This window comes from Alternaria arbusti (genome assembly GCF_024043155.1).
Source record: "Alternaria arbusti strain BMP 1465 chromosome Unknown scaffold_1, whole genome shotgun sequence".
Classification (NCBI taxonomy): Eukaryota; Fungi; Ascomycota; class Dothideomycetes; order Pleosporales; family Pleosporaceae; genus Alternaria; species Alternaria arbusti.
The window spans coordinates 3,210,396-3,235,575 of NW_026249941.1; the positions used below are offsets into that span (position 1 = coordinate 3,210,396).

The window sequence follows — 25,180 nt, forward strand, 5'->3', positions numbered from 1 at the left end:
GTCTGTGAAAGTTATGGTAGTGAGGAGATGTATTATTGATACGAACATTCTGTGCTTCTAAATGCTAGCCATTCTTGAGCGCCGATGATGCAAATACTGATGCTACGCCAGACCGAGACACCAATTACGCTAATACGCCCGACATGCAAAACGCCATTACCCGAGATGGGTCAAAAGAAAAAACGACGACGCAGACATCTATGCTTCTTCTTGGGCCGCTGGCATCGCTGACCATGCAGTCGATGTACAACTCGTGCGCGCCTCGTGCTCATCAGCCTTCCTCGCATCGCGAACCGCAGCGTCAACGGCGTCGTGAAGATCAAGATGGAAGAACGGCCTATCAACCCCGTAAATCGGGTAAAACTTCTGCTTCTCACTCGTAGAAGACAACTGCACTTCAAGTGCATTCGTCTCGGTTGAGTCCTTGCCCTGTTCTTCATCTCCGGCTCCCATCTGTCTCCGGGCAGCTTCAACTTCTTTGTGCTCTTCGCATGTCGCGCCTGCGAGACTTGCCGACACGGTGTAGGCTGGACACCAGTTTCCTGTGTACTCTGCAGTTACAACAGCAGGGAAACCAAAACCTGCAAAGGCTAGCGCTTTGCGTGTCCACCGGTTGTGAACACCAGCAAAGTGCCATTCTACCAAACCGGGCGCTGCATGGCGATCAAGCGTCTCGCGTAAGCTCTTCAATCCGTCGATGCTGGTAATGTCGAGAATATTGACGGTGGAGAAGTCAAGAACAACGGCTCGCAAGACGGGCAGACATGACGACTCTTCGATGAGCTTCTCCGTGGGTGGCGCGTCGCACCACAAACGATCGCATGCGCGGATACCGTCATCCGCTTGAGTCCGGCGGGTGTTTGAGGTTATGTAAGAGGCAAGGTAGTCAACATGATAAGCTTGGTTGATGTAGTTGAAGTTCTCGCTGAAACGATAGATAAAGACGCCGGGGTATGCCGGCTCCACGGTGACGTTCGGGTTATGGTTGTCTGTGACGTCGTAGGGTATATACACTTGCCGAGCTTCCTGCATAGCTACAGCACGATGCGTCTGTTCCCCGTGTGGTTGTGAAGACAACGACGCGCTTGATGTCGACACGGACTGATCGCAGAGGCGGTCGTCGCGCACGATGCGCGTCACCTCAACAGCACCCCGGAATTTGCCTGGGCTTTTCGCCATGCGGACGAGCAGCATTGCAAAGGAGAGTCCGACAGTAATGTAGATCGCCGTCTCGAGATCGGTGAAGAATGCGATGACGACACCACAAACCCAGATGAATAGCTCGAACGGCGACAGCTGGTAGTACTTGTGCAAGTCCTTTGGTCCCTTGATCAAATCGACGGTGGAGTGTATGATCAGACCAGCAAGCGCTGCGTTCGGGATGTAGTAGAAGACAGCTGTAAGCGCATACAACGCCAGCACTAGGACCACTGCGCTGAAGACGCCGGATAATGGAGTGCGCACTGCAGCCTTGGAGAGAACAGCAGAAGCACCGAAAGAGCCTGTGCACACATAACCACCCACAAAAGGACTCAGTATGTTGGCAGCGCCTTGTGCGATCATCTCCTGTGAAGGGATGACAGTATAGTTGTGTTTGCGTCCGAAGTTCTTGGCGATGGCGATGTGTTCGACGATAAGGATGATGATGATCGCCGGGAGTTCTGTAGCCACCAAGCCGAAGAGCTTTCCGTCCATCTTTGGTACACCTGCATGACTGAAACCCTTCTCAATATGACCCACGATCCGGAACTTCTCTTCGCCTGTAGGTGTCGTCCTATGTACCAGCCAGCTGATAAGCGTGTAGAGCAAGATAGTAAACGTGAGACGTAGCGAGGAGATCATAGACCACATCTTCTTCTTTCGAGGTTGTCGCACCTCCATCTTAGCGCATAGGTCCTTGATCAAGTATAGGAGTACGATGGATGTGATACCGATCGCCGCATCCAGTCTTGCCGTGGGTAAGCCCTTCAAGAAGTTGACGTACACCTTGTACGGAGACTCACGCGTGTTGATCCCTGTAATGCCCATCAAAGTCGGCAGCTGTGTCGAGATGATAGTAATACTGGCCGAGGTGACGAATGCTGAGATGGGAATGTACGGGATGAACTCGATGATGAAGCCGAGACGAAGGATACCGAAGACGAGAATAATGGCGCCAGCAAGGAAGCTTAGCGCATGTGCAATCTCCTGAGGTTGATACACCCCTGGGTGTTCCGCTCCAACTTTGCTGACGGCGCTTCCAATCAGTAAGGACCCAACTGCTGTCGTCTGTTCTTGGATTAGCTGGTTACGGCATAGTGAAATGAATGGCTTACACCGATGACGATATCTCTAGATGTACCAAAGATCCAATATAAACACGCGCCTGTAAACGTAGTGTAAAGACCAAAGGCGGGTGACAGCCGCGCAAGCGAAGCATATGCCATGGCTTGTGGAACGACGACAAGACCGACCGTGATACCTTCATTTTCTTTAGCAATGGCCAGCAAGGGGTCCAGGTGTTTTGTAAATACCAGCGATAGCATCTCCAGCCAGCCAATGTAAGTTATACCGCCTCAGCCACCGTGCGCTCGGAAATAGTTCGCGTACATACTCTGCGGCGCCATGTGAAGTGGGAATGAATTCGCGGAACCATTCTGCTACCGATGGATCCTCTTCGATGTACGTCTCCCCAACTGTTTCGTGCGCTATGTCCTTAAGGGAAGTCCTCTGCGCGCTGCGGTCTTCTGAAAAGGTGGGTAGAAATTTCATTATTCTGCTGCTCATGTCCGTAATTATGTGTGTGGATGGGACCAGGCTACCAGAGAAAGACTGCGACCTTAAATTGGTAGGCGCATATACGCCGAGTCAAAGTGATGTAACAAGAATGAGGGTTGTGGTAGTTGCGTCCGGTCAAACTCGGTACGCCAATTTGGCAGGTGGTGGAATTAATACAATGACGAAGTTGTTTGCAGAGAGAAAAGAGGAAATCACCAGGTTATGAGTAGACGGACCGAGCGTCTCTGTAGGAATCGGGACGTGTTATCCATTGAATTGACGCACAGTCATGCGCTGTGCTTGGAGCATTTCACCGATGGTCCGAAAGTTCTCTTCGGGCGAGAGGTCTTGGCAGAAGTCGCGCCGATAAGATACTGCAACTCACCGCTGTCACTGCCATCTCGAAACGCGATACGCGTCTGAATCGCCATGATTCGGTTTCTTCGAAAGTATTGGGTCACTCTCGTCGTGTTTTGACGTCTTCGTACGTTCAATACGCGTAGTGTATATATCCAGTCGCGACGCGTAGAGCTCGGTACCTCGCCGGCAGGTCTGGCGAGATCCGCGGATTCACGAACACATCTTGGCAAAACGGAAGTCGGTGTGGCAAAGCCGCAATTGGACGATGTTGGGACGTGAGGAGGTGCAGGTGATGATGGGGATGCGGCGACGAAGCGATCAGGAACAGTGTTCTGGTCCATGTGTCAGTGCCAAGCTTCACGCCACGACACTACGGCAAGTTTCAGGGGTCCACTTCGAGCAAGTGGTCGTGCGCGCTGCGGGGGGAACCAACAGTTTCGTCACCTGGTCATCTGGATGTTCGACTGACAGACGACATGAAGCTATCGCTGGCTCAATTGTTGGTGTATCAACCAGAATACGTTCTTTGATCTGCTGCTATGTGTGTAAATACCTAGGTAGGCTAGAGACTTCTCCCGAGGAAGAGCGGTCACGGGGAATTCCTACAACTAGACGCAACAAGCAAATGTACATCGCATATGGCGATCATCTTCCAAAGTTGGTATGTATCTTGCCGAACGGGACCAAGTTCACGCATTCACCGGTGGTGCCCTGCGTGATTCTACATGGACAAGCGTGCAGTAGACTCAGGACTCTTAGTCCAGTCCCCATGGATCTTCGAAGCCAGCAGCTGACTCGACGTCTTCCAGATCTGGTAGATCATCGTCATCGTCATCGTCGCCATCTTCGTCCTCGCCTTCGTCCTCGTCCTCGTCCTCTGAAACGACCCCCGCGTGAGCATGCATAGAGTCCTTCTCGTCGCAGATACAGCAAGTACATTCAACGTGCTCACCCTGGATTCTCTTCCACTGGCGGATCATAGCTCGTCCCAAACGTTCTCCGCGGATGCACTCGCCGTTCACGTACACCGAAAGAGACCCGTCGCGGTTCTCAGCGTAGCCAAACTCGTCTAGAGGTAGACCCGCAAAGTCAGCCGCCGAATGGTCCTCCTCGTCATCTCCGTTCTCGAGTTCCTCTTCTTCTTCTTCGCTGTTATATTCGGCGTTCTCACTGGTGGCATCATCCTCGGTGCCCTGCTCGAGCTCTGTGATCTCGCCTTTGCACCAGTTGCACATGACTTTTGGCATGATGTCTGGTGTGAACTCCGTTCCGCAGCTACACACATGGATGTGGCCTTGTCCGACCTCGCTTGCTTTTACAACATGGCAGCGTAGCTTGTCATCAACGTTTACCTCCTCGATGTAGCAGTGCATACACAACCATCGGTCTAGGAAGCGCTTCCGTAGGGTGCAGGAACAAGGCGCCACACCTTGATTCTGGCGTTCCAGGTAACAGGAAGGGCATGCGAGGTCTTTGCGCTTGTTGACAGTCAGATTGAGAAATGAGACGATGTTATTGCCAGAGTAGGGGAATTGTGTACGCCCACGGGGACTGATGAACTGGTGGGTGCCCAAATTCAGATCGAGAATCGGCTCAATCGGCTCGGGATCGCCTAGAGCACCGATATCTAGGGGAATGTGCACGCGGCCCTGGTCATGGCGAGGTAGCATCTCCTTGACAGGTAGATGCCAGGCGCTGCCATCGGAGTTCTTAGGTGGATATACTGCAACAGCCGTGGGGTTGAGGAAGTAGTAGCCTGCCCACCATCGACGCTGATCGAGCCCAGAATCGTCTGTCATGAAGTTGTAGAAAACATGGATGCGGCACTCGTCGCAAGTGTTAACACCACATCCCACACACAGGTGTGACTCTGCTCCAAATCCACCTCTCGGGCAAACCATCACAGGGTGGAATGTCTTCGCTGGACAGGGGCAATGAGTAGACATCCTGACGAACGAACCGAATCCGGAGCACAGTGTCTTGGAAAGAAGATTGGCTTTTGCGCTCGCATCGTCCATGCGAAGGTGGCCATGAACAGTTTGGCAGAGCTGGGTAAGAGTGACGAGTCTCTCCGGTACCAGGAGCGGGACTAGGGCCTGCAGATCAGAATTAGTAAGGCGCATAGATTGAGAGGCCCACGGACGTATGCCTTACTTCTTGTATAGGGTACAAAGCCAGAGCGACCGCGAGGGGATTGGTGATGTTTGATACCGCCGGCGGTAGCGTCCAGGCGCGCTGCGCTGTCTGCTACACTGACGACATCGCACAAAGCCTTCTTGAATGCTTTCAGAACTGCGGAGAGTGTTGAAGCAGTCGCAATCGCAGTAGAGCACGCCTGCACTGTCTGCTTCGTCGAAAGGATCGTTCAGGTACGTCTGTTCGATTGGCGTTTGGGGTTACTTCCACATTGCAGGGGCGCGAAAGTGGAAGACGGGAGTGAGTGCAAAACGGAATCAGGTAGGTACCCGAGTGACGTCGTCGCGAAGTAAGAGCAGGAGAGCTGCGTGGCCCAAGTAGGCAGTCGCACATGGCACGTGCGCCAGTAGCAAACAAACACAATATCCACCCCCAAGTGAGATTAACAGCCACGGTGTCATGCCAACCTGGGGAAAAGCTGAAAAGGTCTGCAAGCTAATACAAAGTAGGAGACCTAAAGTTGATGTAGGCTCCGGGCCTGTTCAATCTTTTTCCATGTATGAGTTGCCACGTTCAATTCGTTGTTCAGCAACCTAGCCTCTCCAAGTGAGACCTTATATTAGTTGACCCTGTCTCACCTAGAACTGCATTGGCAATTTACTCCTTATCACACACTTCCGACATTTCCCACGATCCCTTTTAGAAGCTCAGGGACCATAACCGCGGCATCACCTTTGAACATCCAGTCGCCCGCCCAAACGCATCCAGGCTCGTCATGATACTCTTCTATATTGAAATATGCGACCCTCGCACCAGCGTTCCGAGCCTTGGGTATATACATCGCCGCCGGAAGGACGACGCCACTCGTACCGATTACTAGCAACAGGTCAAGAGGTTCAGAACAGACGAAAGTGTGTATAGCCTCGGTGAGGTTGCTCGGTAAACTTTCGCCGAAGAGTACAACGCTCGGTCGCATGAGGCTGTCGCACCGGGGGCAATGAGGGAGCTGGGTATGATCGAGAGGAGGCAGAGGGACGGACGCGTCGCTGATGTCGGATGTGATCGTGAGCGCCTCGGTGGCAGGATAGGAGACGGGCGTATTGTAGTCGCAACGTTCGGTAGAGTCTGAGGCGTGCTTGCTGCATTTCATCTCGAACAGGGTGCCGTGCACTTGCGCGACCTGCTCGTCCGGTATGCCCGCTCGTTGACATAGACCTAGGTATTCTTAGTGGACATTGTTCCGGCCTCTAGCCTTGAAAGCCTGCTTACCATCGATGTTCTGATTGATTGCGAAGAATCCACTCTTTTCCTTTGCGAGTTTCGCAAGCGCGATGTGCCCCCGGTTTGGCTTTGCCTCTTGCGCGCGCTTCATCCGATCGCTGAAAAACCACCATACCTTCACCGGGTCTTGCGCCAGGGCCTCGATATTCGAAAGCTCTTGAGGCTCTATACCTCTCCATCTTCTATCATCGCCGCGAAAGGTCGAAAGCCCCGAAGCGACCGACAACCCAGCACCCACGAGGGCTAGAACACGTTTCGACGATCGCAGGTACTGTGTGAAGGATGTGAACTCGTCCATGTCGATCTCAAGCGTCGGATCGGGGGTGGACGTCCCGCGGAACCTGCGCATCTCTTGCTTCGCTCGAAGTGCTGATGTCGCCTTCGATTTGGTAGATGATGAAGTCTGGGGCTTTCGAGGCGGGTTGGGGTTGATCTCTCCGAGCGCAGTCGCCATTTCCTTAGTATGGAAACTGCTTTCCGCTGTAGAAGATGCGTCGCTCGTCATGGTGTTGGGTATGCCGTTGATGCATAATGAAGCCTTTGAGCAATGTACCTAGGTATACTGAGTGGACGCCTTACATTGTTTGAGATGACTCATATGAGCTTGATGTATCCGCCCACATCGCATTGATCAAATTGCAATGACTCTGATCTCTACGCTAGAATCGTTGGGTACATTGCAACGCTAATCTGCCGGAGGCGTCTGAGGTGGAAACCTTGGAACGCATCGATGCATAACCATGGTAACAGTAGTGAGTGCGCGATGTGTGTTTGCAAGGTGGCTCACATCTCGTTTCTCTGGAAGTAGGAGACCTGTAAGTCGAGGATATCTGAACAAGGACTCAGGTCATGACTATCGGCCGTACGTGATCTGTGGGAAATGCGCCGCGTCGGTGACGCGTGACCTCGGGAAGCTCAACGCGCCCATTCCAGGCGCGCGTTAATCAGCGCCCGGAAATCATGGAAATCTCATCAGCGGTTGAGGGGTGTTGCAACAGGTGTTGTACCATTAAGCTGAACGTCGCAACCGTACAGTGTTAGAATGGATTTTGCGAGGTTTGCCCGTAGTATTGAGAACCGAGGCGCAAGCATGCGCGAGGCGGGCTGGAAATGACGCGTAAAATACGCTGATTACGTCAGCGATGCGGCTGACTCTCATCCGACCACCCTCTTGCCGGCAAGTCTCATCTCACCTTCCAGAAATCCGTATCAGCCATTTGCTTCTTCGGAGGATTTCAATTGACCCAAATCCTGTGAATTACACGTCGACGTACTCTCTAGATCCCAACAACATTATTGATCTGTCACTATGATGCACAATGCCACCACGCGTACCCCCGAACCATCCTCGTCTCCCACACCACAGCACTCTACCGAACGTCTACAAAACCGTTACAGCTTATTATATATATCCCGACTAGTCCCAGTAGTATACGGCGGCAATATCGAGTCCGACCAAATGGATGACTGTTTGCTGTCTTTCTCCCACTCCGCCTAACATTTCCGGCCTCCCTAACGCGATTGCGATACGGTCACACTCAGAGGCTACGTCAACATTGGTTAGCGTGACAGCATGTTCAATGCGGGGGAATACATACAATCCAGACTGCCGAAGTCTTTTGCTTGCAATGGGAAGTCGATGATGGGCTCATTTGTTTTGATGTTGCGCATGTGACCCATTCTCATGTCCGGATATTTGTATGTACTGTGATAACGGCGCATCGTGGTGTTCCAGATACTAACACGTACTCATCAATATGTCGTCCTCTAGTCTGAATCCTCTGACATCACTTACTGTGCCTGAACCTGTTTGTTGAGAGCGATGTATTTGACATCCAGTCGATGTACCCTTTCGTCTAATTCCAAGACTTGCACCCGAAGATTTTGGAAAGCTGCCTTGATGGCTCCCTCGCGTTGAGCCTCTGGGAGGTTTGAGAAGCTGCGGAGTTGGGCTGCAGTTGTCTCAAGCTGCAACGCGATATCGTAGGGGGTCTCCATGATGGCAGTGGTATGTTCATGTATGCGATGGTTGTGCGAATTCGAAGTGGTCTTTATTAACCGAGGGGCTCACCAGTCTTTAACAGCAAGTCGCAAAGTCTGTGCATCTGCGAAAGGATATTCGCGGGCTTTCCAGAATATTCAGTATTGCGCGCTCTCCCTCGTGGTGGCTCTTGGTTGGTTCAAGCTCTCGATCCCCTCACAATCGTTACCTCACGTCGACCAAACATCCACTGAAGGGTCTCTTCAACATCATCTGATCTTGAATACCAACTTCAACATGCGCAACAGACGAGCTGAGCTCGCCTTTCTCGAGTCGCAGCTACACTCTACAGTCGGTCAGCTGCATGCCATTTCCATCGTCCCTTTGACTGCTGCTATGGAGTCCGCTACTGTCCGCATCGATATCAAGAACATACAGCAACGCCTTGTCTCCCTCGAAAGGACGGTTGTAGGTCTCCACGACAATGTGTTGCTTCTTCGAGCTTCTATGGATGCCGAAAGTCGCACACTGTCTATTGTGTACAAAGATTTGTTGGTCAGAAAAGCGAGGTGAGTGCGCATAACGCTATGCTTTATTGTCGTACTAGAACTTGATAGGGAGCACAACACACACGCGACAGCCTATAATGCTCAAGCCGACCGACATACGATTCTGCTATCTATCCACAATCCGAAAACAAATGAGCCCATTCGTGGTTTTCCCGAGACTTTGGAATGTATTGACAATATGGGGGGTAAGTACAAGCTGTGGCGTGGGCTATCGACAAGTACGAAGCTGACCAACCATTCTTGTAGATCATCAGCTCGAATATCTGTTCCGCGGACTTGACCCCAATCATGTTCCGAGCTCTTGGACTCTTGAACAAGGGCGAGCGCGGCTAATGGCTATTATCCAGGGTGTCGAGGAGGTTCGACTAGCCGAGCCACTACCTTCGAGGACTCTGGAGCATCAGTCACAAGATTAATAGCAGAATGGGAAGAATGAACTCTATGCGCAAGCACATAGCTGCCATGCCGAGTCGCTAGTCACGGTGCAGGAAATAGACGGTTCGGAGACTTGGATTTCGAGATAAATAAGGACTACTGCACGTCGTTGTAGTCAAACTCTTCGGGGATTCCGAAATATATCAGCCTGGACCCAAATCATAGACCACCGCGTAGTCTGTTAAAGCTCGGCTGTGTAGTGCTGCCCAGTGGTGGACCCAATCCAAAGATTCGCGTCGCGAAATGGCAAATTGCGCCGAGCGCATCTCAAATCGCGCGATCGTGACGATGACGCTGTAAATATTTGTCCTTGAGAGATATCTTCTTTGCGCAAAGAGGAATGGGGTGCTCCTCAAGCATGCCAGACTCTTTAGGCCGGGCTTCTTCTTGCGACTGGCCACTCAAACGGGCATTGAGGACTCGATACTCCTCGCACAACTTCGGGAACTTCTCCACTACAGCAACGTCGAATTCCTTCATGCGTATACCCAGCTTTAGTGCTGAAGCGAGGTTCTTCTTGCTGTCCGTAGCGCGTTCTTTAAATCCACATAAGTTCTTGTTTCTATGCAGAAACGCTTCCGGGGAATTGTAGTACGCAGCAAAGCGATGAGCTTGGAGTAGTGTTGGCGGGAAGTCGGCTTCGTTACGTACGCTTTGGAGGGCATCGTTCTTGTTTTCGCGAATTCGTGCCTGAAGATCCTTGATCCTGGAAATCTCGTGTGTCGATTTTGGGTGTGCTGCAGTGTACTTTTTCTCTGTGGCGTTGATGGCTGCGAGGAGTTGGCCGGTCGCTTGTGTGAATGCATTCCAGTTGGCGAAGCCGGAAACCATGATTGACTTTTGCCGGGCGCCGGTCAAGGCATCATATCGGTCTTGATCAGACATTGTGGGGGTAGCGGTTGATTCCGCACGATGAACTGCGCGTATGCTGCAACGTCGGGCGACTTTGTTGAAGGAGATGGTTGTGGGAGATAGTTGTGGGAGACGGTTGTGGGAGATGGTTGTGGGAGATGGTTGTGGGAGATGGTTGTGCGCGCCGAAGCGAAGAGTCACATATACTGTCGCCGCATAGTTCTTGAACCACGGTTCTTGCGCAGTTCTGCCGTAGATACAGCGAAAAGGTCGAGCAACTCGGCATACATTGGTTCTACTCGACAAGAGGAGTAATGTTTTCTGTTGCACAGCCAATCTCCTCTCTCGAATATATACACATCCAGTGCTATGGCATCCGGGCTCCAGACATGACAATGAAGGTCGCCGTCCAAATCCTCATTGTGCGCAAGTGCCCTTTGCGCCTGGCTGGGCTATCCAGTCTGCACTCGCATGGGACGTCGACTTCGGTGACCTTAATATTGGCAAGGTGATTAGTGCATCGGTCATCAACCGCTCTAAACTACATGGTCACTCACCTTCAGCTCCCGGTTATCCTTAGTCAGCTCTGGTCGTTGACGTGTCGGTAGCAGTAACGCCAAATCTTCGCTGATATTCGCATTAGCTTCTCACCTGGTCTGATAGGTGCTCCACGTTACCAAAGATGTATTTTTCTCCATGCGTGTTTGCATGAATTCATCATCGCTCAACTTCTCTCTGCGCAGCTGCGCAAGCTTTCGCGATATCTCCGGACCTCTTCGTGCGCGGACGACTACCCACTCTCGCGACCTCAGTCTGTGAGCTCTGTGCAGCCACCGCGCTCATTGGCTGCGTACGCGGCTGCTCGGCTGGTCTCCAGATCATCGTCCAGAGCTCGCTTGCCAGGTTCATCGTGTAATCGAAAGCGCCTTCCACTAAAGGCCATATCGGCTGGTGATGCTGATGGTCCATCGCGTGCGGTCGGTGACGGCCTTGAATGCGGATTTTGGGTATCGTTTTTTCCCTTCAGACTCGTTGTGTGCCAGGATATGTGTTTTGTGAGGATGTTCGGCTATAGAAGGTGGTAGAAATGCGCCGAGAGATAAGGTCACAAGATAAGGGTCTTGATATGGCATCGCAATGATTGGAGCAGCGCAGTGGGTCCAGCAACCTTTACAGTTTGTATCCTCACGAACCCCGCAGGTAATGACCGACCGCCTCTTCCTGTCTTCTTCTATCCGCTATTGCACCGCGCTGATCATACTCGATGCCGGTAGTGTACGCGCTGGTGATGCGCAGTCACTCCTTCCATCAGACTCACCGGCTCAGCATTGCGCCTAACGTCGCAAAAGTCGAGCGCGACTGCCAAACGACTGCTTTCCTGTTGGCAACTGCCTGAGCAATGCCTTCTTGCCTTCGTGGCCCATCCCATTTACCCTTGCCGCATAGCTTAAGAAGGAGAAACATCGTGTTGGTGACATTGGTGAAGGGAAGTTGAGCGGATGCTGAGATTGCTATGGCATTTACCTAGTAGTGAAATGGAGATACAGAGAGACGAAACTTGTAGCTAGATGAGGAGTTTTAGGAGTAGAGGTAGCGATGAGATCAGTTGACTCGATGGTGAACATGAGGCTTTGAAGCATATTCAAGAGATCGGTTCTTCGGCAAAAATGCCAAGTTCAGGAAGCTAGCGAGGTGTTGCGATGAGATAAGATGAAGCCGTGAAAAATATACGGATACTGCTGGCTGTTTGCGATGGCTATGTTGAGATTCAGGCTTACCGATTCGAGATGGCAAGTCAACTGTAGCCAGCCGCTGATTCCCTTACGTACGTGATCATGTCCTCTGGGGTCACGACATGTCCCTAGAGATTGGACATTGATCTGGAAATCACGATGATCGGTCCGCTGGCCAAGGAACAGACCAGCAATCAGTTTTGGAGAATGTTGAGGATATACTCAATGGGTGGAGGAGACCATAGCAACACCGAGGACTGTAGTCAAATGCAAGCGCACGTATAAAGAAAGCTCCTCAACGTGATTATGGAAGAAAGTGGCTGGGGATGTCCGCCCTTACGTCATGCAAAGCACGGACATTGTCCGGAGATGACTCGGATCAAGCTGGAGATTTTGAAAGACAAAACATCACAACATGACATCTCGAAAACTTCTTCTCAAAGCTTTGCACAAAGCAGCACTATGCACCTAGACGATTTGTTAAATAGGTGAACTATGCGACTCGAAGGTACACGGTATCTAGGCAGAGGGCGAGGCGATGCGGGTGCTTACTCCGGTGGCAGCATCGGCCGGCGGCACCGCTCCTGAAACGCGCCATCGTTTGGCCTGATGTCTCAGGCATCGAGGTCGGCCCATGATAATTTATGGCAAAAGCTGAACACTGGACATCGAAGTCTCGCACATGTCCTGCTGAGTTACTCCGTATACCGAAACAAAAGAGCAAAGAAGTTGGAGATGTATCTAACTAGACGGAGTTGAACTTGCGCCTGGAGTGAGCGGTAAACGCCGATCTGAACTGGTGTTCAGTTGCATCACGGCAATGGCGGGTTATACTAACAGCAGGCATGCCAGATTCTATTCGCCTACCGGCGCCGACCACCAGCCGTACGTCGACACCATGGCTATACCACCAGAGGCGCGGATCGCAGTGGAGCCGCTTGAACCACTCTGGCAGCCATCAGCCGGCTGAATATTCTTGGTAGCGATTGCACCAGCCAACGCTGGACCGCGAAGAGAAGGAAGAAGGGGCGCAACCAAGTCGAGCAAGAGGATGTTAAACGAGGCCAAGTTTTGTCAGCATGATCGATGCCCTGAAGGATGAAGAGGCTCTCACTGCTGTCCCCGGAACCGAAGTCTACGCTGTAAGAAGCGCATCAAGAACAACATGCACAACAGTGCCGATCAACTCGGGAGATTCGTCGCAAGCCCAACACCGTTGGGACTCTGGCACGGGAAGCGAGCGTTGCCAATAACACCCCATCACTAAGTCTCTCAGCCAACAGCGCGTGCACGGCAATGTCCACCTGGCTATAGCCGCTGTCTTATTGCGCGGCGAATAATATATGACAGCGCATCGTGATTGTGCTATCGTCAGCGTTGGGCCACTATCGACCAGGCTTGAACTGGATGGCGAGTGTGTTGGATCGCTCGCTACCAGATCAGTCCCGCAGCTTGCCTCCGGTGAGTGATGTCTCGGTCAATCCGGACGCGCGTTTGCTCAGTGGTGGCCTTCATTGCCGTCGGATGTGCCATAGGGAACAAGAGACGCTGAGTGAGGGTCTCCGCGGCTTGACTGCTGGCACGGCGCTGCTGCAGTGTAGGTGGGTACCCTCGAATAGCGTCACGTCACTGCCACGACGCCGCTGTCTGCTAGTACGCGCACCCGATAATCCTGAAGCCAGTCAGCGTGGACCCTTACATCGTACCCACGCGCCCTTGATGACCAGCCGCGAGCTTCTCCGGGTGAGGGTGTGGCAGTGAGATGTCCTTGGCTGGCGAAGTGGTTCGCCTTAACGAAAACCTGGATTTGCTTCGGTACTCGCTTTTTTGGCCTGGACTTTGGAAGACTCAGGAGAGAACGCGATGCTGCCCCTTTTCGCAGCGACAAGCAGCAAATCGACCTGAGGCGCCGGCCTAGCTTCTGCCCTCTCTGGTACTCATGGATCCTACCTAGAAATCTTCGAGCTATCTGTTCAAAACATGTATAAGCGAGACTGTCACAAATTGTTCCAACCGACCTCCATGTATGCGGCGTCGACACCCGCCAGACTGTAACCCTTCGTTGTCACTCAGCGTCACCGGGGCAGCCAAACCATGCTGTGATCTAGATCACGTATCGGGTAAAACCAGCGACGACACGCCTCATGCACGAAGTAACAATGCTACATCCACTGGTCAAGAAGCTATCTCTGTCGCCGTGCCCTTGAGAATTCACTGTCATTACGCATACGCGAGCAACGCTAAAGGTGAAAAACATTGGGTTACTGACGGCAGTTAAAACATCGAAAAGACAGTCGCCCGCAATTTTAAGGTAATGAAATCGCGGATGATGTTAGTAAAAGGCGCCTAAAAGTGTCATATTATGATGGTAGTTACACTCACGATAGCCTTGATCATGTGATCCCACCTTCACGATTATCTTGCGGAACTTTAACAACATCCGCGCTCGCTTACGTACAAAGATACGAACGGCATCTTCCATGGGTCTTGCGAAATTTGCCAAGCGTTTGCGCAGATACCATGCTCTGCCGTTGTGGGAAGCGGAGCTATATCAGCTCCGCATATAGCCTATGTACCTCGCCTCACGGGCGACCCGAAAAGAAGCAACTTTCGGCGACACTATTGGCTACGACTCCACTTTCTATTTTTCACATTCGTCCAATAGATTTGCGGGCCGTTGGCGGCGGAGCTGGCACACGCATCGCGCTATGTTGTGGGCTACAGCTTTTGGCGCGTCATCAACACTTGACAGCTGTGCGGCGCACAAGATCGTATGCGACACACAGAAGCAGCAAGAAAAGCCGGTTGCTTCGAAACCGGCCGACCATCTACCGGGCTCCTGGATTGTTGCCTCTTGCCTCTCTGACAGTGCACCGAAAAGGCGGGATGCGGCGACGGCACGGTACAACGCTCACTGCGCCGGAGTATTACTCGCGCCCGTTCGATATATTCCTTCACCGATTGACAGGGTACTGCGCACATGCAGGTGTTCACAGCGCCGGTGCAGCATCGCGCAGCAAGGCACCGAGCTAGCAAGCCCTTGTTGTCAATCGCCGCCGCGGTGGTGCGATGCATACATTGACGCTTGGAGGTGACCGGTCAGGCATCACGTATGGGTAAACCTCGGTGAATCTTGTGAATATTGAAACACAAGTTCATTGACAGCTCAAGTATTGCGAGGAGCAGGTTACAATGAGGATGACGTAGTCTTCAATGGTCTTCGAAGGAAAGGATGCGGACCATATGTGTATAGCAGCGTTGGGCTCAGTAAACCTCCCCACATCAGCAAGTACACCTACGCCTCACGCGTCAGTGCCCTCGATCTGTTGAGACGCCTCTCTGCACGATGAGCATGACTAGCGAATTCAGCTTCCATGAGATCGATGGCCGCGGATAAGCGAAGTCATTGCCAAATAGGGCCTTCACCCAACGGCCTCCACCCACTCCGGAGTACCTGCCGTGACTCTGTAGTTCTCCCCACATCCCGATGAAGCCTACACCCGCGATGCATCTCTAAGCGATGTCTCTCGGTAGCACAGGTCCTCGTCGATCACGAGTACACGATCTCCGCTTTCCGCCTCGCAGTTACTTCGTTATCCATCATCAAATGGTAAACATAGCAATCGCCACCTCAACATCTAAACATGAAACGGCTTTCTTGCCACTGCCACATGGCCGACGAGGATGCTGTTACCAGCAAAAAGGCACAACGTGAGGCTTCCCAATATCCACTGCAGCGGCGTGTCGATCACTGATGCTTCTCTTCCGCTTTCGCCTTCGGCGTATTCCGTTCGTGACCTCCACCCTCTGCGTTCGTCGGTTAGATCAACAGTAGCTAGCTCCCGAAAGAAAGCGGAGTACACGTAAGAAGGAGATCGCTACTGCTACGGCACAGCTGATGAGCAGAAAGAGAGCATCCACAATCATGGGGGGTGCGGCATAGGCGCAACAGGCAAGGGATTGCACGGTCAGGGTCCATGGAAAGTGTAAGCGAGAGACATGTGTGCCTGCGCCCATGGCAGTGGTCACGTCGGAAAAGCTTCATCATCATAATCATCATCATCAGCCCATCGGGTGGATGTCTTTGGTAAGAGATCGTCCTGCACAGGGTCAGCAAAACTTCCCTCTCGCCCCGGTTCAACCCCAATCCAGCATATGCCTGCCGCGGCATGCTCGTTGCGTGCGTGTGGCCACCCGAGCTGGCTGCTAAGGACCAGGGTCGTCTTGGTACGGGCCAGTAAACGACGAGCTGGGTGCTCAAGAGGGAATCTTACGACAGGGTTTGTCGGATCGTGCTGCACAAACGGTCACTACTGGCTCGGGATTTGGACGAGTCGGATGCAAACCAGCGCATATCGTGAACGCCCAACTTGAAGACTTTTTTCATCTTCTGCTCCGTAGACTAGTAGGCAATAGTCGCGAAGCTAGGCGCACGTTGTTATAGGGTGCTATAGGTGGTTTGTCTATCAACCGGTGTGACCAACGTCCAGTTCGCGTCGCAATTCACTATCCTAAACAAACAACCGCGCCTTCTTCGCCTCCCGCGCCCGCATCCGCTCTGCATATCCTACTTTGACCAAAGGACGCCATTTGGCGCAACAGTAGCGAGGTGTGTGCGGGAACAACGTACTATATCACTAACCCGGATATTATGAACAAGGTTTGTCCCCTTCCCGCATGCGGCATGGTCAGCCCGCGCTTTCTTAATATCGAAAGTATGATCGGTTGGCAAGGGCTCATGTGTATCTTGGTAATGGGTGATAATGCCTTGGTGTCATTAGTTCGAGACGGTTGGGAAGCGGCGTGGGGAAGGGATGAAAGTATTTGGAAAACGGTAGTTGGGGACGTAGTGGTGTTGGCTGTGGACTAGGCATTGAGCTGGGTCTTGAGGCATCGCGTTTGGATAGGGATGTACTGCTTGCTTGAATACACTCTGATCAGGTTGCGAAATGAGTGTCAGCGCAATAATTTGGAATTGCTTTCTTTCAAGCTTGTAGTTGTAGCTCTCACTCGCATGATGGAAGTACTGTACCAGCATAAGTTTGACTTATTGCATCCGCGACCGGCCGCAACTCCGATGACACCACCACCACCACCACCACCACCACCTGTAAAGCATCATGCCATGCGCATCCAGATCTCATGATTCTATCGACATGTAACATGAAGCTTAAGCATCTGATCTCATCTTCGCGGCCATATTCGTCTCAGATGCGCATCTCAAACTGCTTGATCTGAAACCCATAGTTGTGGTTGAGACACAAGCCACAACCCCGGCATTGACACACGGTCATCAGCGAACATGATGCGCATAATAGCATTCCAAATTATTGATATCAAGTGCGGGTTATGATTTACATGCGATCGCAAATCGCGTATCGAAGTTGCGATGGAAGACCCGGGTATGGGTATTTGACATTAAATGACGGGTGTCATGCCTTGAGAGGTGGACGTAGGAGATGAATGTGAGCCACAGATTACAAATGGGTATTCTGAGAACCAAGCGCAAGATGCAGTTGTTGGCTCGAAGACCGTAGTCTAGTAAGACATGCAGAATGTGAAGGAGATGTCTGGCAAGGTTGTGTCGCGCGAGAAGAAGCAACGATTATGTATAGAAGAGAATAGATGCAATGCGTGGATGTAAATAAGCAAAAGCATATGACGATACCGCCAGTGATGTACAAAGGAAAAGATTTAGTGACGAGTAAAACAAAGACCAATGAGAATGCGCCCCTTCCGACTCTGCCTGGGTATCGTTTCCTTCTCTTTCACTCCCTACACCCTTGTTGTGTATCCGGAACGCTGGCCGACTCTTTCTCAATGCCGTCCATATCAACTCAAACTCCCAACAGCTCCCTGGAGGATGTGATACCAGCCCGAGCCGTCTCTTTCCCAACGCCACCGCAATGCTGGACTCGCTTGGAATGTGTCGCGCGTCGAAGGAATAATCGTTCGTAGTATCCAAAGTATGCAGGTAATTTGTAAAGGAGTGTGTATTGGAAGAGGAAGGGTATACCGTTGGCCCAAATCGTGGTACGTCGTAAAGGAAATGTGTTTAGTGATTAGGAGGCTGGTGTGTGCCCCAGAAGAGTATTGCAAATGCCGAAATCGACCACAGAGAGGCAGGTTTGTGTCCAGCACAAACCCCGCAACACTGCCTCCCTTCCGCCTACGCGCATGCTTGCTGTTCATATTTTTGTTCTCACCATGCACGCAAGCTCTCGAACTGGCCAGCCAGCCCATCGCAGTTAGAGTCGGCCAGTCATTGGTAACTTGCGCCGGGATCGCTGGGACCAGCTGCCATCTGAGACGAGGAGTAGGCACCCTGGTGTTGATGTTGTCGATGTTGTGATTCTTCCTCCTCCTCTTCCTGCGCAGCCAACTCCACAGCCTCAAGTGCCTCGGCCTTGTCCTTGCACGCGGCGGGCGAGAAGCCACTGCCAACCTTCGAGGAAATGATGCGCCATCGGTCGTTCTCGTACTCCTGCATGGCGTTGCGAAGCTTTACCACCTGTATTGCCGGTTATGGTTAGCATGTCGGAGATTGTGGATGCGATGTACGACGTCGCGCGTTTCATGACTAGGGTTGCGACTTACCATATCATCCGTCCAGACAGTGGTCTTTGCTTTGAGCTTCGTGCAATACCGCACTTGGAGTGTGCCAGAACTGCGGCCAGGGAAGAAGTCGGCGATTTGCTTCCAGGTGAGGTTTTTCTTCTCTTTGAGGTCGACGAGTAGCTGGTCGTCCTCGGGCGTGAACTTGAGCTTTGGGCCGCGGGGTCGTTGCGCTGGCGGGGGCATCCCTTCTTGACCTACTACGCTAGGAGGGCCATGGTGTTGAGCGGGAGAGGGAGGTTGGCCCTCCATCGGGTGATGTCTCTTACTGCGATGAGTATTTGGCAGATGGTGGTGATGTGTGGGAGGTAAAGAGGACTGTGGAGCGGGCGGCGGATACTGTTGAAGGGAGTAACCCTGGGTCGCGTGTTGTAGTGAGACGCTTCCCGTTGCTTGTGCGTAGGGATTGAGCTGCTGCTCTAAGCTCGGAGGCAGTTCGTGCTGCAAGTCGTCCTGGTGGCTGCGCTTGCGTCCGGCGGTCTGCTGGGGCGGCGGTGGGTAGCCCACGTTGTAGGAGGATGGCGAGTGTTGCGACATGGAGTGATGGCGCAAAAGATGGGGTTGATGTAATGAATGTGTGTCGATGTCTGTGTAGGTAGGGTGGTGGCCGGCGCCGGCATGTTGCAGCGTTTGAGACTGGTGTGGCTGCAGGAAGGAGTGAGGGTGGTATCCCGGAGGCAATCCGGTATGGGAATGGAGGACATTTTGATGTTCGACGTTTGAGGTCGGTATGTGATGTTCTTCCCCGGCATCGCCTGGTACGCTGTAGTCGAGGAAAGGGCCTCGATAGGGACTCGCCAGTGTTGCGATCACGCATGGAGACTACCAGAGCTAGGTTGCTCTGGCAGGCCGCCGCAGTGAGACCTGAGCCAGAAAAAGGATGCCTGGTTTGAGTTGGTGTTCGGAGTTGCGATGGCTGTATCGCACGCGTTTGGGTATTTCGAATTTTGTTATATTGACAAATGTTGGAGCAAGAAAGGCCTAGGGGAACGCGCCATCGGTCGAGGTCTTATCGCGTGTGTTAAGCGTCTGGGTTGTCGAATATAGGTTGTAGCCTTGTAGGGAACAAACGAAAAGTACGTATGGCTGGGGATGCTCGTGGAATATAAGATTCCTGCCTGATGGGAGAAGGCATGAAAAATCTCGGGCAGTAGGTCCCTTCAAAAGCCCGGTCCGTCTTGTGCGATTGCCACACGGACACAGGATCCAAGCATGTACAGCAATGGGTCGTCCCCACGAGACGCTCTGTTCCTGAGGAGCACCAAATGAGCTTAGTAGGGAAGGCCCAGGAACTGATTCTACGTCAAGCATAATGCGGTGATCAATGACAAGGAGGGGGCCCCCGGCATGCGATCTGGACGAGTACAATGCTCGCAGACGTGGGTCGTGAGTGGCTGCTGATGCAAAATGAGATGGGCATGAGGTACTGTGCCCGGCTTGCGAGGGTCGGTGGGGCCCGGGGCGTGCGCGGTCCATGCCATCGTCGTTTATTTCTAGAATGCCGCCAGAAAGATCTCCAACGCCGTTGCAGGCGCTGCAGGAGGGATCCTGGCGCAGCGTGGTGGCCAGGAGATGTGCATTGAAGACGTTCTGAACCGGCTAGCAAGACGGCAGGGGCTCGAGGCGATTCCCCGAAGAGGCAGCGCCACGAGCGAGCGCCGTCTGCCAGATTGATGAGACGCAGTCTACCAGACACGGAGCCAGGAGCGCGGGAGAGGTGCTCGGGTCATGCTCGGAGGCGAGTGCTTCCAAACGGCCTGGCAGAGGGGTGCTGTGACAATGATGGCATTTTTTCATGGCATCTCAATGGCATACACGCCCGGTGCCTCAGTCGACGGCACTTCATGCCTGGAAGAGCCTTACCCGGGCTCAGGGCCCCATGAAGCATGATGCTGCTGGCGAAGAAGCGGTACTCGGATCAGGGCAGGACAGCTGTCGATGCCGGCATTTACGCAGCCGTAGCACCCGCCTGTAAGCAGTGGGACCGAGCGATGGCAGGGCTCTCGGTCATGGTTCTCTAACGCATAGGCATGACGGCCTCAGATTGGCTCATGCGTGGGCCGTTTCAAGGTATAGAGTCAGACCCTGCCCTATATGCGCTTCGTCACCCCCCATGAGTTGGGATCTACCAGCCACAGAAATATCCCGACGCCCGCATTGGATGACGCACTTCGGCCTGCTGCAGATGCAGCGGGTGTACGGAGTGCTGGTGGCAATTAGAGATGGGCACTGCGCGAGAGTATACCTGAGACAACAGCCAGGTGTTTGAGGAGGGCGAATGCGTGAGGCGTTGTGGGGAGAAGGAGCAAGCGAGGACGACAGCGGGCTCGCCTGAGTAGCGAGTTCCCGATTTTAGCGTCGACGTCGAATCGCAGCCGGCCGCGATCTTCTGGCCCGCAAGCCTCGCATACAGGTCATCTCTCGACTGCATGGGCGAGATGAGGCATCGCGAGTCCAGGGCGTCGTGCCGCTGCCTACACGGTCGCCCTATGTGCGCCACGACGGATGCGCTCGCCGAAGAGGCAACCGCATCCTCCTGGCGCGCCCTCACCACCAGCCTCTCTCACGTGACGACTTCACGACAGACGCGCTCCCCGGCTGGAGGCTGGGATCTCCCTGCATCTGCAGCCCTCGCTATGACCTCACCGCCGTCGCCATGTACGACTTTCAGGCCTAGCGATAGTCTGCCAATCTTCAAGTACTCGACCAACGGCGCATTATCCATTTAGGCTGATGCACGCCATTGCGAACTATAGGCTCGCGGAACTGCACGATGCAGCCCTCACCACGCTCCGTCCAACAGACCGCGCCCTTCACCGCGGCCACGCCGCCATGTCATCTGGCCTGCGTCGTGAGCGGAGCGCGTGCAGCGCATGTACACGGTGAGTAGAAGCGCGTTACGGCGCATTGTGGGCGACCAAGTCCCCCGACGCGCAATCTACTGTCGACGTTACGGCACGGCTTCGTGCAAGCGCGTCGCGACCACATCGCGCGCCCGTTGATATGGTTCGGTAGCATAGCCGGAGCGTTCGTCTGGGACTCTGGGTAACTCATGCCGTTACACGTGGGCGTCGCAACTCAGATCGCCCCAACGACACCGTTGATCGCACGAAAAAGAAAACAGCGATCTTCCTCTGCGCCATGATTGCTACACTGACGGCAAAGGCGCGTCGTCTATGTGTGCTACAAATAGCCAGGCGGATTCTGCCGATCTGCGTGCGGCAGTAGGTGAGGCGGAACGTTGAGGTGTGGTGTGGCGAGGGGTTGAAACATTCAACGAACCGCTGCAGGCTACCGAAACCAACTCTCCCAACTGTTCGTTGACGTGAAACGATAACACAAGCAAGATCGGCCAATCGCCGCTTCGACAGGCAGACTTTGAGATGCTCCCCACATGCGACAATCCGTTATGGCATGGATACATTGCCGACTATTGCTAAGTAAAGACATTCGACATTATATCCAGGATGGAAGCTCCCTCAGGACTACAACCAAATCCCGAAGCGAAAGGATGACCGCGGAGAAACACAATAACATTGGTCAGCGTTGCCGAAAACTGCTAAGCATCTTTTGGAAAGAGAAGGCGACTAATGCCTTGTGTACTCCGCTGCCGAGAACCACGTCCGGAAACACCAAGAAGGACGAACGGATGCCCACAGCACTTTTGCGCATGCGATGCTCGATCAAGATAGGAAAGCTGGTATCATAAGCGGGCCCCACCGCACTAATTCCGGAAAGATGCAGACTGTGATCATAAGTGTCGTTCAGTACTTGCCGCCAAAATTCTCCTTTGCGTACTGCTCGCATGCCTGGTGCACGTCAGTACAAGCTCATGCACACGAAGAATACGTTCGGAGTCGATCAAGACATACTTTTGCAGGCTTGCCAACCTTCTGACCGATGACCTTCCATTTGTTGGCATCGTATTCTTTGATGGCGGCAAGCAGCGCGGCGCTCTTCTTACTCATCAGCACACTTTCAAAGGGACGGAGATATAGCCTCTAACTCACTTCGTCCTCAGCGAACTCGGCATAGTGCATGTCCTTGAAGGTCAGTTAGAGGGTCCGCAGTGGAACAGTACTGGTCGCATGCCCACCTTGTACCAATGTTTCTTTACACTCCCTTCTGTCCGCTGCGGGAACGTCTACCAAAGGCCAAGTCAGCTAACTGTTCTCCGGGAACACGGCAGTTGTCTGATCCGGCAAGCGCTCTCCTCACCTTTGCGATCTCGCTCCAGCTATTTCCAGCATCTCTCATTTGTTTCAATCTCAATTCCTCAGCTGGCGTCCAAGGCGTGTTTGTCCGACTCTTCTTGGTCTTGGGCTCCTGTGCAGCATCGACATCAGCCGTTGGTGGCAACACAGCACTACTCGCTTGCGCCTCTGCACTATCTGCAGTACCTGCCATTTGTTCCTGGGACTGTCCGAGGGTCACAGACTTGCGCTTTCGGCTCGTAGGAGATGGCAGTGGCGGTTGAGCGCCAGTGTGAGCCTCTGGATTCGCCGTGGTGAATGACGCCGCTGGCTGTAGACTGGGCAGCTCTGGCGGTCCAGAGTACTGAACGCTCGGTTGGGGGTTCGCTGCAATGGGCGACGGTTTCAGGCTACGCTTGGTGGAGGGCGAGGAGCTGTCGGGGGCCACAACGTCAGCGCGCGCGGCAAGGTACCGAGTCGAGTAGGGGGAGTATCTCAGAGTCGCAGCATGGGGACAAGACGAGACGGATATAGTGGAAAGACTCACGACATGGCGGCAGACGGGGCGATAAGACCTAAGCCAGGCAGGCGGCAGCACGAGACAGCTTCACTGGGGAGAGCAGGATGCGCCTATAGAGTGTAGTGTCATGCTCGTATATTACAGCTTCAGGACCACTTTCAGAGGGTACGACGGCCAGACTGGAGGCAGTAGATCATCATGATATCCAAGGAAGCAGATGGCCTGTCGGTGCGAGCGCTGATCAAGTACAAGGGATACAAAGAGGGTCAGGTTGGCAGCAGACGGGCGAATGGGAGGATGGCATAGGCATCATGGTGGAGGACGAGGGCGACGCTGTGAGGTTAAGTGGCCGAATGCTAGCGGGGGTCGGCGCCCAAGATGGGGAGGGCAAGTACTAGTACTTGCCCGCTAGTGAATTGAAGGTGGTGGTCGAGGTATAGATACGCGGGGACGCGCTGCAGACAAGAAGCGGGGTAACAGGCTCTAGGGCCCGGCTCTGATGAACAGGTGGCTTTGAGGTTACGGGGACAGCGCGACGAGTGCTTAGAGGGCAGCGGAGGTAGAGTGCGCAGCGCGTGACTGCTCTATGCGTGTCCAGCTCATGCGAGTGATGCGGAGCGCCCCCGATCGGGTGTCGCGACATGATGACTGTGTATACAGACAGCCACGGCGCTGGCGGAGTAGTGGGAGCGACAAGCGCATGTTGTCATGAGTGTCATGGCGATTCCCATGCCGGGTCGAGTAGAGTGACTCCAGATCAGGTCACCGTGGAGTCGCTACCAGGCCAGATGGCGTGCCGTAGTGGTGACGGAGTTGCTGGCAGCTGGAGCGGGGCAGCGTGCATGGACCAGCCGGTCTTTCCTCGAGTGGTGCTCGTGCCTTCCAACCTCATCATCGGTCAACAACACAGCGGGTAGTCGCCATGGCGAGAGTCGCACAAACACGACCACGTCAGACGGCTGCTCTGCTCGACAATCTATCTCACGACCGGCCGCTTGACCGCCAATGGCGCCCTCACCACCACAGAGATTGTGCTGCTATTTAGCCCGGCCTCAGTCGTCGCCGAGTGCGAGCCATCCCTGTCTTCTCCACACGGCCACTGCAGCAGCGGCTTGCAACGATGGTACCAAACAAGGACCTCTTGCGCTCATCAGCAACACCGCTGGGCGCGGGGAAGAGGAGTGAGGTAATCGATATGCTGCTGCCGGACCGTCCTGAGTACTTTGCTCGCCGTGGGCCTGGATGCCTTTTCAACCCAGGCTCCGCTCCGCATTCAAGCCAAGCTCTTTCTCCAGCCGCCTGACGCAGCGCCAGTATCACTACAAGCCACAAGCGTTTGATCAGAACCGCTCTGCCACAGCCTTACCACTTACGACCTATAGCAGCACACATGGCCTGCCAAGCGCTTCGGCCTTACGAGTTGCCTGACGTGTTGATGCTGTAGGCGGAACACGACCCATCCGAACGTACTCGTTTCGCCTGTCTCACAGCGTCGTCATCTGCACTCTTGTGTGTTGCGAATCATCTCCACTCACCGCCTGCTCGGCCCTATTCACATGGAGCAGATTCGTAGCAAAGTGTCTGAGGCATCGTCGTTGAGAAGAGCTTCAAAGCTCGTTGCCAATGTTGTTTGTCTCTGCAATGGGCGACCGCCGGCGCACAGTCCCCCCCGCAGCCTGTCACAGCACGTTCTGCGTTAGCGCCCGCCGTCGCTTCGGCACTGGTCGCTGCTTGTTTCCAGCTTTCCA

General features: G+C 53.5%; 7 protein-coding genes across 7 annotated transcripts; all 7 read right to left on the minus strand.

Moving 5' to 3' along the window:
• Positions 1 to 198: 198 nt before the first annotated feature.
• On the minus strand, positions 199 to 2,766 carry J4E86_001172 (uncharacterized protein; the record flags this gene model as incomplete). The annotated part of the gene is made up of 3 exons (XM_051441742.1): positions 199 to 2,268; positions 2,316 to 2,461; positions 2,514 to 2,766. 3 exons carry the CDS (start codon positions 2,764 to 2,766, stop codon positions 199 to 201), a joined length of 2,469 nt encoding a protein of 822 aa, XP_051307913.1.
• A 1,106-nt stretch (positions 2,767 to 3,872) lies between these two features.
• On the minus strand, positions 3,873 to 4,916 carry J4E86_001173 (uncharacterized protein; the record flags this gene model as incomplete). Its single annotated transcript, XM_051441743.1, has 1 exon — positions 3,873 to 4,916. The coding sequence occupies one exon, from the start codon at positions 4,914 to 4,916 to the stop codon at positions 3,873 to 3,875; it is 1,044 nt and encodes a 347-aa protein (XP_051307914.1).
• A 1,562-nt stretch (positions 4,917 to 6,478) lies between these two features.
• J4E86_001174 (uncharacterized protein) lies at positions 6,479 to 7,039 on the minus strand (the record flags this gene model as incomplete). Its single annotated transcript, XM_051441744.1, has 1 exon — positions 6,479 to 7,039. One exon carries the CDS (start codon positions 7,037 to 7,039, stop codon positions 6,479 to 6,481), a length of 561 nt encoding a protein of 186 aa, XP_051307915.1.
• A 912-nt stretch (positions 7,040 to 7,951) lies between these two features.
• J4E86_001175 (uncharacterized protein) lies at positions 7,952 to 8,532 on the minus strand (the record flags this gene model as incomplete). The annotated part of the gene is made up of 3 exons (XM_051441745.1): positions 7,952 to 8,079; positions 8,133 to 8,239; positions 8,330 to 8,532. The coding sequence occupies 3 exons, from the start codon at positions 8,530 to 8,532 to the stop codon at positions 7,952 to 7,954; spliced, it is 438 nt and encodes a 145-aa protein (XP_051307916.1).
• A 1,254-nt stretch (positions 8,533 to 9,786) lies between these two features.
• J4E86_001176 (uncharacterized protein) lies at positions 9,787 to 10,404 on the minus strand (the record flags this gene model as incomplete). The annotated part of the gene is made up of 1 exon (XM_051441746.1): positions 9,787 to 10,404. One exon carries the CDS (start codon positions 10,402 to 10,404, stop codon positions 9,787 to 9,789), a length of 618 nt encoding a protein of 205 aa, XP_051307917.1.
• A 7,962-nt stretch (positions 10,405 to 18,366) lies between these two features.
• Positions 18,367 to 19,256, minus strand: J4E86_001177 (uncharacterized protein; the record flags this gene model as incomplete). Its single annotated transcript, XM_051441747.1, has 2 exons — positions 18,367 to 18,615; positions 18,702 to 19,256. The coding sequence occupies 2 exons, from the start codon at positions 19,254 to 19,256 to the stop codon at positions 18,367 to 18,369; spliced, it is 804 nt and encodes a 267-aa protein (XP_051307918.1).
• Positions 19,257 to 22,483: 3,227 nt separating this feature from the next.
• On the minus strand, positions 22,484 to 23,464 carry J4E86_001178 (uncharacterized protein; the record flags this gene model as incomplete). Its single annotated transcript, XM_051441748.1, has 5 exons — positions 22,484 to 22,528; positions 22,592 to 22,678; positions 22,730 to 22,762; positions 22,938 to 23,346; positions 23,460 to 23,464. The coding sequence occupies 5 exons, from the start codon at positions 23,462 to 23,464 to the stop codon at positions 22,484 to 22,486; spliced, it is 579 nt and encodes a 192-aa protein (XP_051307919.1).
• Positions 23,465 to 25,180: the final 1,716 nt, after the last annotated feature.